At 39.5% G+C, this 17150-nt stretch overlaps 1 protein-coding gene across 1 annotated transcript in view; it reads right to left on the reverse strand.

Annotated features, from left to right (window-relative positions):
* Nucleotides 1–17150, reverse strand: part of LOC131974369 (netrin receptor UNC5C-like) — a 204740-nt gene that overhangs the window by 69524 nt on the left and 118066 nt on the right. Inside the window, exon 4 of the mRNA XM_059336650.1 lies at nt 7986–8089. Coding sequence (XP_059192633.1) covers nt 7986–8089 — 104 coding nt within the window. The remainder of the gene's footprint in view (nt 1–7985; nt 8090–17150) is intronic.

The following is a 17150-nucleotide window of genomic DNA, read 5'->3' on the forward strand; positions in this document are numbered from 1 at the left end:
AGATTGGTGGACATTGAAAATTAATATTTGAGGAGCATGTAATGGAAATTTGTTACTGTAGTTTTACAAAATGTCGACAAATGTTTTACAAAGATTTTTTAGACTGATTTTATATACATTAAAATGTATTTATATGATATTTTAAACAACTTAACATTTGGTACAGTATTTTTAAATATGTAAAGGCCTGTAACTTTTGCTGGGATGGCAAAGTTGAGTATGATTACTATTTATTTTTAAATACATTTAAAAAAACATGAATAAGCTTAGAAAATCTAATTAGAGCAACTATTGTTTTTTAAATGGTTGTCAACCTAACAACGTGTGTTCATATTATGGTAATTAAGTATATAATGAGTACCAAATATTTCAAATAATTAGTAAAAAATACTTGGAACAACACATTTTTATTATGAAAACCTAATACTTAATTCTTACTAATTCCCTTAATTCAATGTAGCTTGTTGGTTGAACCTAATTAAAAAACTTTCATTAGAAGTTGTCATGACTCAAAAGGGATTTAGAGCAAACGGCTGTGATATTTTTCAATTTTTTAAATTGCTTTTGAGCCAAAAGATTTGTTTTTAGAGTTACTTATTTTATGACTTATCTATAACGATACAGGGAGCAGTCGATGGTGAAATTCTGCAACAGAAAATCCACATTTCTAATGCAGTTCTGCAGTCTGCTGACTAATGCCTGAATTTACTGACACGGCTTATCACTGGATGAAAAGCCTCTCAAGGCTCCTAAAATCACAGTTTACACTAGATGTATATACAGCATGTCTTTTTTATTCTTTTTCTGTGTGTGTAGGCAAGTGTGACACTATCTTTTTGAAAATACAAAGTGGTTCTAAAAGACTGCATTGCTGTACTGTACAGTCAAATAGTCCATTCATGTGTGGGTGTAAGAACATCATTAGATAATGATCACAATCCCTCTCGACATCACCAACAACCAACCGCAATACATGTATTACTGTAAACAACACAGAAGCCGCTCTTCTTCATCTGCCCCATTTGTAAATTACTCTCCAGTGATAGACCATCGTAACAGCATTTTAATAATCTTAACACCATTTCAATAATTCACCTAGGCAGTTGGAATAAAAAGAGATTGCTGACTAATCTGTGGATTACGGTGATGATTTCTGACAGAGGTTGAGGATCAAGGTAAAATGTGATGGGAGATGAGCCGTGGGGCTTACTATGCTAGCTCAAAGAGGATTAAGGTAAGGATCTATTGGGGAAGCAGCATTACATAAATTGTTTTTGTGCACAGAAACTCACACACAAACACACTCACACACGTTTTCCCCAGAGAAGCACCAGGACGAAAATCACTTTAATTCTTCTAGTGTGGTGGTCACAACATTTTGCTTAGCGAAGGGAAGGTGAAATGCTTTATTTGATATTTCAAATTCTATCTGTAGACTACTCTGATCCCTCCAGGATCATTCAATTATATTTATTCAGAAATACACAAATAGAAAAAATACAGTTTTATGAGTAGTACATGAAGTACATGTTTCACCTTTAATTCTATTTTGACGGAAGAATTGATAGTATCTTCTGGGCAAAACAGTTCGGATGTATTTATAGAACTTGCAAATAGTTCACCTTGTAGCTTTTAATACATTTGTCTGTGAGGCCCAGAGGAACATTGAGCTCCAGTGAGATCTGAAAGCAGTTTAAAGCTAAAGGAATTCAATAGATCTGCTTCTATCTCTAGAAACAGGAAGAGAGCATGTCTAATTTGTTGGACAGTTTAATTCACACTGTCACCTTCACTGTCCAGTTAAGGCACTCCGCTGCTACCGATGTTATAACCTCCAGATAGACTCTGCTAGTAAACGTAATAATATGACACATTAACAATGGTGACTTCAGGGAGTGAAAATGTACTGTGTCTGTGTACAGTATACTGTACGAGTGTGAGAGTGAGGTAGCCTTTAGCATTTTGGCCACACCACACCACTGATGCCTTCTGACAGAAAAGTCTGCTGTGATTTACATCACAAAGAGTCATTCATGCACAACGAGACACACCCGTACACATAAATGCATGTGTCTGGACTTATTCCACTCTGGTTAACACAGAAAGTCATTCACAAAAAATGACATTGTGGCCACTGAGAGAGAGCCAAAATGTGTGTGTGTGTGTGTGTGTGTGTGTGTGTGTGTGTGTGTGTGTGTGTGTGAGTGAGTGTGTGTGTGTGTGTGTGTGTGTGTGTGAGTGTGTGTGAGAGAGAGAGAGAAAGAGAGAGAGAGAGGTGTGGATGCGCCTCCTGGATTTACAAAACACACATATATATATATACACTACAAATGTCCCTGCTACTTTCTGGATAGGAATTGTGTGTGCGCTCTGCCCGAAGGTAAAACTTTTCGGTTGCTGGCTGTGACCAGCTACATAAAATCGACCTCAGAGCTGGCAGCTGGATGCGTGTCTTGCTCAAGGACACTGAAGCAGGACAAATGGTGGCGAATGCTGGCAGATATTTAGCTCGAATCTAAGTCCCATCTTTGAAGGACAATCTCCTGAAGCCACCAGGGTGCACATGACAGGGTTGGAGAGTAACGAAATACATGTGACACACATTTAAAATACAACATTTGAGCAACTTTATTCTGTTACAGTTACACTTTATTACTTATTCTGAATATAGTCACTGTAGTTAAAAATAGATTACTTTCAGGATATTGTTTTAAGCAAAGTGTGTGTTACTTAAAATTCCACATCAAAACTGTAGGTGTCTGGCTTATCTTCTGAAGAGGAAGATTACACTCAGATAGATAATGTATAGACTGATAAGCCATTATCCTAGTGGATAACCTGCACTAATTTAGGTGTGGATTGAGTGGTCAAGAATGTGACAGGAACTTGACCGGGCTCCAGACACATATCCAGTTACTGTCTGACTCTGTGTGTGTCTTGTGTGTGTGCGTGAGTGTGTGTTAGGGATACACACGTGGAGGGCCTGTCACCACACACTGATGTGTTTATTTCACTGCAGCTGGGGTAATCACTCACACGCAGAGACAGACGCAGACAGGCACACACACAAATATTCACATAGACACCCACATCCACACAAAACACGCACACACGCACTCATAAATACATAACCCCACCTGCTATGTGTAGTCTACTGGCTTTGCCTGGCCTGTGGGGTCACTGCTACTCTTTGGAGTTTCAAGATAAAAAAAAATGTATTCTTGCTGTCAGACAGCTGCCTACTTATGCCTGGATATTTTATTTATTTATTTTACAATTGCTTACATCGTTCTGCCCAGTGTCACATTTTCAGAACCGGAAACACAATTAGCCCAACAGCCGTCTATTGTGAATCATACCATGAACACAATACATGTTGTTTTCACAGAATCAATTAACACATTTCTTAAATGCTTAACCTTTCTTTACATACAAGCATACCTTAGAACAAAATGATGGATCTTTCTTATTTACAAGTGCTTGCACACAGCATGCCAGTAGAGAATACATTATGTTCAAAACCTAATTATAGTATAAACAATCTTCTTGTGCAACAACAGCAGCTCAAAAAGCATTTGTGAAGCACATCATAGAAACATTGAGAAATAAAACAACCACTGTGGTTTCCAGTCTCAAACGGAAACTTAACCAAGTGTTGAAATTCTCTCAAATATATGGACATTTACAGTAAAAAAAAGTGTTTGACATGTTTGATGGATTTAATAATATATTAATTGAAAGTTTTTTGACGAGTAGAATTTATTGATAAAATGTGGTTTCAGGTAGAAAATACTAAAACTAATTATTTGGCTTAAAATATGATGTAGGTTTGTTTTGCATGAAGAGTTTTGAAAAAGGTATCTCAAGGTAAATGCCTGTAAGCAACTGTAAAAAGCTGAAAGAAACCTTGATGTGCGATTCAGTTTTTCCTTGACTGGTTTGGATGACCTCGGACAAGAAAAGTGATTCATGAATTTGAAAACCAGAATAAAAAGGAATCAAACTTTTCATGGAAAGTGAATATCGTGCTGCACTTGTTGCAAGTTTTTTGAATTCACCATCTGTGTCCACAAAGCCTTTCCTGTTGAACTGCTGAACCCTCCCTGCAGAATCCAATAGCTTTCCATCAGCTTTTAAAGGCTTTCTATCACAGTCTAAAGAGATTTAGATGTTTCTCAAGGATTTCACAATGCCTCAAATTGTGTCTCTCTGGAGCTTTAGATTGAAAGAGAGAGAAAAAAACACATAGAGGAGACTGACTGATGACACGAGCAGTACTGTCAGAGGAAAGTGAAAAGGAAATAATGGTGCAGTGGATGGTGTGAAGACATTTTCTTTGCAATCTTGGATTGGTTTGACCCTGACCTCTCAAGGCTAACAGTTGTGCAGCCGTTAAAGCGATCTCTGGCTAATCTGTCTCTTAGTGCACCTCTTGTCATGCTTTAGTACATGTGTGTGTGTTTGTGTGTGTGCAAGTCTTTAAGTCTGCATCTGTATACTTGTGTTTAGGGAGTCAAGGCTTTGGTGCGGCATGTTGACAGCCACGTGATGCCAGCTGGGCATTACGATGTGGGTATCACGTATCAGGGCACCAACCCCATCACATTGACAACTTTACAACAGTCGTCAACTGGTCGGCAGGGCAACCACAACCGCTAATATTAGAACATTTTTAGAAAGGTCACAGGACACCACAGCTGTCAATCAAAAAGAAAAAGATGGTTGTGTGTGTGTGTGTGTGTGTGTGTGTGTGGAGGAGCGAATAAGAGGAAGAGGAAATAGAGAATGAGAAAGGGAAAGAGAATGGACATGATAAGAACAAAGAGAAATAGAAAGTCAGGAGAGATAAAAAGAGAAAGTCAGGGCTACAACCTGAGGTCATCAGCAGGTTTTAAACCTAAATCCCTCTAATCAGCTTCAGCAGACAGGAGAGACAGACCAATCCATTTGCCCTGAGATCCCATTATGACAGGAGAAAGGAATGGAAAAAGGTAGCAAATTGAACACACTGGAAAAATAGCTCTGAGTGTGTGTGTGTGTGTGTGTGTGTGTGTGTGTGTGTGTGTGTGTGTGTGTGTGAGTGAGTGAGTGAGTGAGCGCCTTTGTGCTTGTGTGCATTAATGTATTGTGTTGAAACAGGTGTCAAAAAATAAAGACAGCAGATGAGGCAGCAGTAGTAATGAGTCATTAGTGTAGAGATTTTGTCTCCATGATGAAGGAACATGAGTTCTGAGTGTGAATGTGGGCGTGTGGCAGAAAGAGAGAGACACAATTAGCGAAAATAGCCTCCAAGTCTTTCTGGCACTTGATTCGACCAATGTACTTGTTGATTTTCCTCAGAGACAGAACAGATTTCTAGAAGTTAAAGGAAAGTAAAAGATCACTCTGTTATTCCCCACCATTCCTTCTGTCTCTTGCTTTTTCTGCCCAAGCTTCACCTCTGCCTTTCCCCACACACACTCTCCTTTATTTTGTTCGCTTGTGTGTCTGAGTGCCTCCGTCGCCCCCCCCCTCCTTCAGTGTCTCTCTCCCCCCTCTCTCAGGGGAGCTGTGTACTTAGGTGCAATTGAAAACGACTATCAAACCCTGAGGAACGAAACCTGATTCAGAGACTTCTCATCCAGCAGCACAGCTCTCTCCAAGTGCCGTGCTGCTCTTCCCCAGCGACCGACTAAATGAAATTATGTCTTTTTATCCATTCAGGTGGGAACGCAGCCAGATGAAACCAGGAAAGTAAAGAATAATCTGAATTGCGAATGACGTTCTTCACTGTAGTTAAGGCCCTGAGGGAGTGGAAGTGACACGTGCGGCATTCCCAAAGTGGCTGTTTACTGCACGACACGTTTGATGAGTGAATAAAATGCCCATGTGCTGACAATGTAGTCGCGGCCTCCAGTTTTATCTTACATTGGGCAGGGTGCTGTTGTGATAGTGTGAGTATGTGTTTACCATACTCGTATTCATGTCTATATACTGTACTTAAAAACCACACCTGTTGACTAGCATTGCTGGCAACCTCTCACATTGTAAAGCTGGTCTTAATAATCAAATCAGCAAGGCGGTAAAGTAACACGCTTTACCATCTGAATCCAAGGCAGTTTCTGGGCATTTTTTGCCATGAATCATCAAAAAAAAGAAGAAAAAAGTTCGTAATACATTTTACATGTACAGTCATGAAAAAAATATTAGACCATTGTTTTCTTCAGTTTCTTGTTCATGGTAATTTCTGGTACATTTGTTTGGACAAATATAATGATAACAACAAAAATAGCTTATAACAGTTTAATTTAAGAGTTGATATCTAGTCATTTTCCATGGTTTTCTTCATAATAACCAAAATCATTATCAAGAAAACCTTGGAAAATGGCTTGATATTAGCTCTCAAATTAAACTCTTATGAGCTAGTTTTGTTGTTATCATTATATTTGTCCAAACAAATGTACCTTTAGTTGTACCAGGCATTAAAATGAACAAGAAATTAAAGAAAACAATGGTCTGATAATTTTTCATCACTGTACACAAAAGTAATCTGTAAACAACAGTGTACAATGTTATACTGGAAAAAGGGGGCTCTACATGCTCTACATATTGAACTATTTGCATTTTTATATCCTCTCGACACCCCCTCTCCACTCTGTCGAAGTTTCACTGAATTTTTGCCATGGCTTCTCAGTAGGAGTGCAGATGTAATGTTTTTAACAAGATTTGGTTAGTGCAAACGATTCATTTTTGACAACATTTCTAATGAGATGTGGAATAACGTGAATTTGATGGGGAAGAAAATATGGCTGAAGTTTAGATGCAGTTATTTTTCCTGACTGAAGCATTAGTCACACATGAGTTGTCAAAGATCCATCAGAAATTTTAACATTTGATGATAATTTTTGTTTTTATAGTTTGGCTACAATACATAATACATATAGCTGGCTGTGATACATAATGTAATTTGTTATTTTTCATTTTTATTTCACGAGATGGAAAATGAACCTTCCCCCTAAGTGAAGTTAGCCAATTGTGCGTTTTTTAAAAATCCTTTTACTGTGAGTGCATTCACTTCTGTTCAGTTTTCACCAATATACAGAAAATAGTCGAAAGAAAAGTAGCAGTATTTTTCAGTCCTTTTGAAGAAAAGTAGGCACTCCACTTTCATTAATTATCCTCATTATTTTCTGTACAGCTCAGGTACAGTAAGAGAGACTGCAGAGGTTTAGGATTATATTACCTCACTGAGAATTCCTCATGTAACTTGTACTGCAACTCAAATTGGCTCTCTGGGGACTTTTAAGACTAAGTTTAAAACTTTGGATCCGAGTCACCTCGTTGCAGCAGAGCTCTCAAACAATTTTCCATCCAAATGAGATTCAGGCTGTTCCCCTTGTTTCCCACTGTTACAATGTGCAATGTGAAACAATACCTAATATTTCTGAAAACGTGTTGGACAAATGTTTCTAAATGAGACAAAAATGAAAAAAATGTTATGCTACACTTTTCAACAACTTCTTTGTCTTAGTGACATCGCTAATAATTGAAAATTGAGGACTTTCCCTGTTGGATTGGACGTTTAAAGTTACTTCGGATTTGAGATATAAAGTCTTACTAGTAGTTTCTTTAGGCATAACATAACATTTGTTAACAGACATTGCCAAAACGGTCAGTATACACTTTTATTCAACATACCCTTCAACCACTGACTGCAGACTGTGAAGGAGTTCATGCCTCCATCAGTGTTTTTCTGTCTGTCATTCACGGTTGCAAGCAATTTCAAAAAGTTTCACGTCTGTAATAATTGACTTTTCTGTTGCACTTCCAAGTTATTTCCATTTGATGATCTATGAGCTATTTTTTTAAACATCTTTTTACACCCTCTTCATGCTGACATCCGGTCTCAGTCACGCTCTTGTTCTGTGCTAGATGTCCTCTCTCTTAACCTGACGTCTTGCTTGACATTCACCTCAGGTGGAGGACAACAATAACGCTCCACGTACCTCAGCAGCTGGTATGCCCTCCGGAGGGCGGCACTGTAGCAGCACCTCCTGCTCCAAAGACACTTCCTTTCCCAGGGGTTCCTGTTCGAAAGACTTCTTCAGGTCTGAGAAAAGAGACAAGGAGAGACAGGAAGCTTAATGACTGCTGTACAGCAGGTGAGCCAGAGAGCATATGACAAAATCCTGGTAGAGATTACAACCAGGGCTATAAATTAACTTATTTGATCACCAGCCAACATTGCGAGCAGATTTTTAAAGTTACCAGCCAATCAGATTTTCCACTAAACAAGTTTTCTTTATAAAGTGTCTTTTGTGTCGACCCGGCAATCCTTACAGTACATGTTATTATTTGTTTTAGGGCTGTCACTTGAATACATTTGTTTAATTGCTATTAATCGCAAATTAATAGCACATTTTTAGTCATTCTAAATGTACATTAACAGGATATTTTTCAATAATGTATTAATGGCTACCACACGTTAGGCACGTAGCCAATGGTCGTATACCACGTCACGACATAGTGTTCATGGGAAATGTAGGATTAGTTCTACAAGCACTGTTGCCAGATAAAGATTACGTTTCCCAGAAAAACACACACAAAACCGCCCAAATTTCTTGGACAAAAACAGATCAATCTGGCAACACTGAAGTCTCATAATTTCTGCAGCCTGCTGACTCAAACAGACGCAGATTATTTTCTTCATTCATCACCAGCCAAATTGGCTAGTAACTTTACAAATGTTACCCGCCAAAGTTAATTTTTACCCGCATTTGGTGGGTTGGCGGGTGTCAATATAAAGCCCTGATTACAACATAATGGTAGTGGTAACACATACTGTAGACTGTACGAAGGTGATACAGTTATGATATGGTGGTGAACATTTGCTTAGGTGGCCAATGATAAAGCTCACATGTAGCACTCATTTGCTGAAAAAAAAGAAGCAAATCAGCAAAGGTTAGGACCAGTCTTTTACATGAATCTGTAAACTGAACATATCCGTTTGCAACAAATTAACGAGAATGTGAGTGTTGTTAACTCTAGTTAAGAACGCTCACACAATGTGGTAGTTTTGTTTCTTTTGCAGCACCCAGTGAGCAACACAGTGTTACTGGAAATTCAGACAATAGGTAACGGAACTTATACTTTATGCAAGTAGAAAGGAAGGTGTTTTATGGACAAATCAGTATAGATTCCAAGAGAAAAATATCTACATTTTTTATGAAATTGTGCCCGTCGGGTCTGAAAAAACTAATCGGAATTTTTGGCAACCAAATGAAAGAACACAAAAAATAAGTATATTTTTAGACTGAACTTTGATTTAAACAAGTATACATGTGTTCATACTGACAATGATTTAATCTCAAAGCAGGACAACCCTGGAAACATAAAACTGCAGCACCAAAAATTCTTTCCAAAGCAGAACATCTAAATGAAAAGTGGGCTTGTATGGGAGGCCATTTTACAAAAGCATCCTGTGATTCAGCAGTCAGGGAACCCATTTAGGAGATGGTGCCATGTCATTGTAAACCAGGCTCATTACCTCATTTCTGCGGCAACAATGACACAGTAATTATAGAGTTGGTGGTTGAAGTCAGCCATGCATATGTTGACTTCTCCCTCTCTCCTGTCACTTTAGAATGTACACAACAAGGAAAAACACTTAGCTGTATTTTCTTAGTGGCAACTAAGGCTCACACAAAGCTGCACACACACACATACACACAAATACAATGTTTGCATTTTAAGAATGTAGTTAAAACATTTTTACACACACATGCACACAAACACAGCACTGACCATGCTTTTAAGTGCTTTAGCTGCTTCACACACTAAACACAGACTGCTTTGTTGCATGCTCGACACTCAATCATTTCACATAATATGTAAACCCTGCTCTCATTCCATATAGAGTTGCCAGAGTTTTGGGGATGTCAAGCAGGCCAAAGACAATAAATGATTCACACTAATGGTCCACATGCTGAGATAAATGACAGCATTACAAAGCAGCGTGGAATGCACTGCCATTTCTTGCACAGAACGTTTCAGACAGGGCTCAGCTGTTTTCGTTTTTGGGGGGGAAAATGCTCACAGTAGCAGACTTTAAGACAATTAGCTAGACATTTAAATAAGAACAACAGAAGACGTCAAGACAAAAGAAAGGAGGACGGAGAGAAGGCGTTGAAGGACGTGAGAAAACACAAAAACCCATTGTGGGTGGATAGATAAATGGATGGATGGAAGGACAGTTTTGTTTAACTGGTCTTTATGCCGAATACATTTTTCTCTGCATTTTGTTTCCCTCATTGCCATTCTTTCCTACAAAGTCTTACACAAAAGACTATAATTTATTGAGAGTTCAAAAGGGGAAACCACTCTCCTGCTTATGTTGAGTTTACTTGTGTTGCCTCTGCAACTGTTTATGAGTGAGTTTATTTCACGCCACTACTTTATAGACTACCTGCCAAGGTCTACCCCTGTACGGCCTTATATTCACTCTGTCCACCCCCAAGTCTGCTGCCATACAGCGTGCTGTATGTATGTATTCCTATATTGGCAGCTGAGCTTAACACATGTTAAAATAATTACCCCGCCATAGAAAAAGCCATAAAACAAATTGCAACCTGAGAGGGGTGGCAGTGTTGAGGGACTTAGCAGGTGACTTTATTTATGGTGCTGATCGGATGGTGTGATGGATTTCTAAATCAGAACATGTGGAGGGGAAGGAGTTTATTTCATCAAAGATTCTGGGAGTAAATCAAAGGGTTGTGATCCGATTTCTCTGAGAATCAGAAGTAGACTCAATATGTACAGTAACATACAAATAGTTTTGTGTCAAATAAAAATGTGTTATCTGGTGTTCAGTTGTACTAAAAGACACTCTTAGGAGTCAGCTGTTCAGTTTGAATTAAGAACTCAACTTGCTAGCCAAGCTTGTTAGTTAGGACTAGTGCTCGCTGATAACATAACCTCGAGTCATTATTGGATCACATATATGGATCCCACTGCAGTTCCAAACAAGACCCGCCCTGTGACTCCAGGATTGGTCAGGGCTAAGGTGGCCATTCGTCCGGCTTTAGGCCAGACAGTCCGGCTTTTAAATGCCCTGTCTGGCTGCAGGCGTAGCCTTAAGCCGGACAGGGCATTTGTCCTCCTTTTGAGAAAATAACAAAAAAAGGTCCGCCTTTTGACACGTGACCGTGTTAGTTTAATACTTATTGGCTAAAAATGTGTGTCAAAAAAGCTGTGTCAAAATACATAATTTCATTAGTTACATTGTGGTGACCTATCAACACATGGCTCATTTGAATATTCAAATGAGCCATGTGTTGATTCGCCACAACATGCGCCTAGGCTATCAATCAAGCTCTCAGCGACTGAAAGTCTGAAAATGCCAAACAAAAGACCTACTTTAATCCGGAATGGGCAAGAGAACCCGGGTTTGTTACAAGAAGTAAGAGGGAGTTTCATTTTTTTGTACATTATGTCGATGTAGATGTGAGCAGCAAAGGCAAAGCAGCTATCAAGAGACATGCTAGCACTGACAAGCAGCTAATCAGAGTGCAACTCTGCTTAAAACCGGATCATACCAAACAAATATCTCCTTGCGTGTCCCCATGTATGCAAAGTGTCCACCTTTTTGATGTGAAGGAAATGGCCACCCTAGTCAGGTCCGTGCCTCACGTCTTTCAGGCTTAACGTCCTTGTGGCTTAATGTTAACGTTTAGCGTATGGAGGGATGTTTTCTCAACAGGCTGGTTAGCTCAGGCTGGATGTCATGGGGTTATCAAACCCAAGGCTGTGGGTTTGAGTCCCTGCTGAAATTTAGTGTGGAATGGTAGTAACTTAAGGGTAAGACTTAACTTATAATTGCGCAATATCTCATGCAGGTTTAATCACGGTTAATAAACAACTTCTTACAAATGCTACAGGTGCATTTTGCTAGCTTCTTCCAAAGGTGACAAGAAGACCCAATGTAGCGACATGAAACTGTGTGATGCAGGACATACGGCGCTGCGCTGACCAATCATAGCATCCCAGGGTGTGACATCTTTGGAACTGCAGTGGGATCAATAATAACGCATTATACTCTGATTCCAAAAAACAAGATGTCGACAATCAAAATGCTAGTCTCAAGGCCTCAAAGTAGTCCACAAACCAACGGGTGATGTCATGTCCACTTCTTATCAACAGTCTATGTATTTAACTGATAAAAGCTCTGTATATTGTGTCTTATATTTATGTACAAACTTTTTCACTTTGAGGAGTTTGAGAGTCACTTTGCTAGTTGTTAAGGATTGCTGCAGCTGTGGAAGACAAATCCTCTCTCCTCTGTCCTTTGGTTTTTAAAACCATACAGAAAACTTTCATACGAGGACACAGCGTGTGTGTGCGTGTGTGTTATCCTGGCGTCCTTTTACTCTCCTGGTTCCCAGGTGTGCTCTTAATCACCTTATCCGTCAGCTGTGGTACACCATTTGTGGACACACACAGACACAAACACACACCAGACAGAACATTTTTAATGCTGAACCGGTTGACTCAGAGTCACTCTCTGGGTATTTCATCAGAACAGTCACCTTACAGTGGCAACGGACAGAGAAGGAGGCAGAGTGAAAGAGAAGGAGAGGTAAAATGGGATGGTGGGGGATGGGGAAGGTAGAAGTCTGGACAGCAGGTGGGGGGTTGAAAGATGAGAGGCAGAAAGAGAGAGGAGGAATGAGGGAGAAGTTGGCAGCAGCACAGCAGGACCACCTTACTCTTTCTTAATACCAAAACCACCTGCTTCGTCTTTACCCATCAACAACTTCCTCATGTCTGCCACAGTCTCAATAGAAACTCATGTCAGTGAGTCCACCTTGTATCATTTGTATTTATCTGCCTCATCTCTCTCAGAGCCGAGCAGCCATCCATCAAACCTCCCAGCCATCAATCTGACTTTGATTACATCTCCTTTAGCAAGATCCCAATCTTACAAAGACAAGAGGGGATATAATGTGCCAAAGCCTACAGAAGTAGAAGAACTTTGAATCAAAAAATACTTCACACATGCTGATTTTATCATTTCGTAACCATAAATGACTCTCTCCTCTATTCACACAGACAGACTGACATACTGGAGAAATGAAAGGGACCATAGTGAAAATATGAATGTCCAACAGAAGTTAGTGTGTTCACATGGGGAGTTGATTTCCGTGCTTTCAACTGCAGAAATTACAAATCATATTGTGTGGAAAATGTTCAATATATGTGTTTTCTACTATCTTGCTGTGCTGCATTCTTGTACTGTCATATTATACAGTTATAATAACACTACTGTGTATTGCGAGGTAAATATTGTGAAGTTAAGAGCTTCTCTTTATGCAAGTAAAGAAACAGAAGGAGAAGAGCTGCAGAGGACCATGTTTGAATCTGTATGTGTGAACAAGGCATGAGAGGTGATCGTACCGTCTGCTTTCTGGAGATACACCACTGACAAATCATCTTCCCACCTAAACGGCAAGGTTTAATTTCATGCAATATAAATCTAATCATTATCAGATTCCTTGTGGAGAGCTATATTGGTTAAGAGAGTTATGTGAGGACACAGAGTATTGCTGAGGCTGAATGATAACTTCATAATACAGTCGATCCCTGTGGGGGATGACAGCCTGAACAGAGCATGATGCTTCATTATGGGAGTAATCACCCAAAGCTTTAGCCCTAAATCCACCACATGGCTACCCATACAGCACACAGAGACACACGTACATGGACAGATAGTGGAAGACAAAAGAGAGAATGATAGAGACAGTGAGATACTGTCACAGAGAGGAGAATACACACAGGAGATGGAGACTAACAAGCAGGCACGACGCAGACAGAACAACCACAAACAGTGGGACAGAGGAACAGACTCCCGCAACAAAACACGCAAATAACAACTGCAACATGAGGAGAGAATGAGGAAGTGATTGAGGGGTGAGGCACACTTCTCTCATGCCAGCCAATTCCAGGAACAATTTCCTGGTCTTAATTAGTAAGGGAGATGGTGAAATGAGGAGTTGGTTGTGAGAGTTGATTTCCATAAAGATTGAGAATGAAATTAAAGGAGATTAAAGCAAACCGCTCGGGGATGAACAGACAACACACACACACATGCACACATAGCGCTAAGCTAGCAGGCTATCACAGACTACATTTTTGCCAGTTTGGTCACAATAGTGGTTTTGAGAGTGTGCGTGTTTAAGAGAAAGCGGGAAAGTGACATTGTGTTCTTGACACCAGGGGACCGTGTATTCACATGAATGGAAGGTGTGTGTTTTTGTGCATGTGTGCAAATATGTGCCCAAGGGAAATATGTGCACAGGAGAGGAGGGACAGCTGTGTCCTATCAATTCCACTGACCCCACTTCACTCCCCAAACTGCAGATAACGCCATCCAGCTTCATAAATATAACAAAAGCAAAGATAAATTCACTGAGCAACTTAGAACTTAGGGTTGAAAAGTACAGAGGGCAACCTTGTAGAGTGTTCTTCAGTGTGAACTCCCTTATATATACACACACACAAAGCAGCGTAAGCATCTATTCAAAAATGACCTTTCTTGCATAAACTCTTTCCTTGTCTCCCTCCCTCCTTTCCTCTCTCCATCTTCTTTCCTCTAAAACTTCTTCCACTGCTCCACTAAAACTGTTATTATGTTTGTGGTGAGTTTGTTGCCTCAGGCACCTCTACATAAGCACATTTCAGAGCAATTATCCAAAATGGGTGTCTCTGCCTGCATGCAACCCATGCCAAATCATAACGCTTTCCCCTGGTGGAGCTGCTCAAGCAATAAAGAGCAATGTGAGATGCTTGGGAAGAAAGTAGCAAGCAGAGTACTCTTCTTAAGTCTCACAGAGGATAATTTGGACATCCAATTTCCTACACGGTGGCATGCAATGGAAACAATCAGACCTCTAGCTTCGAGAAAAACGTAATGATGTAAGTGATAAAGCATGCAAGAGGGTAAGGTAATATTTAATAAACTCTAGGAAAGAAGGGAAATGTAAATGGATTTGTAATTAAAAGACATTTGTATTAAATGATAAAAATCAAATGACAACATTTTTTGTAAACAAAACGTTCCTGCTGTAGCGGCTAGAGTATATTACAATAATGAGGTGAATTTGAATTGCTTTCTCCTTGGGAAAGACTTTAAATTATGTGAGTAACACATTTTATTACATGCTGCATATCATATTTAGCTGGATAACAAATTTTGTTTTCATCAAACAGGTTTTGAAATGGCTTTCATGGAATAGCTTGTTTATGCAAAACAATTGTCTTTTTCACAACAACATGAATATATCCTAAGGCCATAGGGCTGTTAGTATTGACAGGTAGTGCTTTAAGAGTTAGTTTATTGCAGGGTTCCTCCTCAATTTTTGGGCACTCCTATGTACGTCTTAAAATAGCCAATAAAGCTCCAAAATATCAAAAGTAGGAAGAGCTGAAGGTTGACGGTGACCTTGAGTGTCACAGTCATTTTCAGTGTGGTTATATAGGGAGTCATTTTCTCTAAGTGACTTTAGAGAGTCTCTTTCCACTCAGACCAGTTCTTTCACTGAACTCTCCACCCTGTCATTTCAACACTTCCCAACCTGTGATCAGCCCTAGACATCAGACAAGGTCTTTCCATCCACAGTCAAGTTCTGAGCAAGTAAACAACTCAATCCACAGACAGGCAACGGCACTCTGAAGCACAGCAAATTGAATGAATGAATGCATTCACCTAAGATCTTCAATAAAAACATATTTGTATCATCAAGGTGCATTCTTCCCTTTAGACTATTAGTTGTTAGAGTCTTTTTTATACTTGTCAATAAAATGTCTTTGATATAAATTGGAAATTGTACACTAGGAAAAGCAGACATTTAGGAATTGACCAATATCTTTGTGAAAAAGATCAGAGCATTCATTTGAGCATGATTTCATCTGAAAATGTATTTTTGATTCCAGTCTTGGTGATGCATTACTCACTTTGTTTAATACAAACTGGGGTAGGCAGCTTTTATCGTTTCTATTTTTTTTGCATCACTTGGCAAAAATTCAATAATACATGTGATTTTGGGAGTCACCTCAGTGACTTTGTGGGTCAATGAAGCATGAGAATCCCTTCTGATGCTGTGAGAGTGGCTCCTTCATTTCTCTCTCAATGTTAATGAAAAAAAAGTATAAAATGTAGACTGATAAATAGATGATGTACTTTTTCAGACACTTGGACTTTGGAAAGTGTCATTAATTTAGTGTGGTGAAATCAAAACTGTGGCTTAGCACTTAAACACTTAGAGTACGCTGAAGCAGTGCTTGACATCTGGGAAAAAGCTTAGTGGCTTACTGTGATGGTGAGACATCATAACCACACATGTAAACACACGTGCACACACTATGGGTTCTCACTATAAAAATGTTTATTCAGTGTTTGCGACCATCATGAAGTCTGTCTCCGAGCCAGGAACCAAAACTCTCTTGATGATGTCATCCAGAGAAAAACACTGAGGGTTTTCTGCTGACAGCGTTGGCAAAAGTGTCAGAGTGAGTGTGGAGGCAGAAACAGCATGAATCTTTTGGTTCATATCAGTTTGAATTATACTATGTATTAATGAAACTGCTAAGCATGCTGTTTTATGCAAAAAAAAGGTCAAAGATCATGGAGATTGTGGTTGTTGGAGAAATTAGATTTCTGCCCTGCAGAGTTTAGTCACTCTGCAGTTGTTTCCAGTCAGTCGGTTACAAATGACTGCCCATGTTGTTGTAAGCTACATGCAGGATTAAGCCTAAATGACTGGAGAAGAGTTTGGTTTTAATCAGTGTTTAAATTTTAACACAAGGAATCCCTGTTGAGCCTTGTTTTCCTTGGTCTGATTCATCCATGATTGAAGAAAAAGCTAAATTCATGCAGCTGAGACATTTGCATCATAAACAAAACAGAGGAGAAATTCACTAACAGACATTTTCCAGTTGACACAAGTGGCTGCCTGGGTTGTTGTGTCCCTGAGTGTCTGGACTCCTGATTGCTATGCACACACATGTCTCAGTGGAAGGTGGCAGAACAAATTGCCATCATCTTAAATTTGGTGTGTCTCTGGGTGTTTATGCATGCATGTATGTGCTTGTGTGTGTCCCTGTGTGTGTGTGACCTT

This window comes from Centropristis striata, chromosome 7, assembly GCF_030273125.1.
Source record: "Centropristis striata isolate RG_2023a ecotype Rhode Island chromosome 7, C.striata_1.0, whole genome shotgun sequence".
Classification (NCBI taxonomy): Eukaryota; Metazoa; Chordata; class Actinopteri; order Perciformes; family Serranidae; genus Centropristis; species Centropristis striata.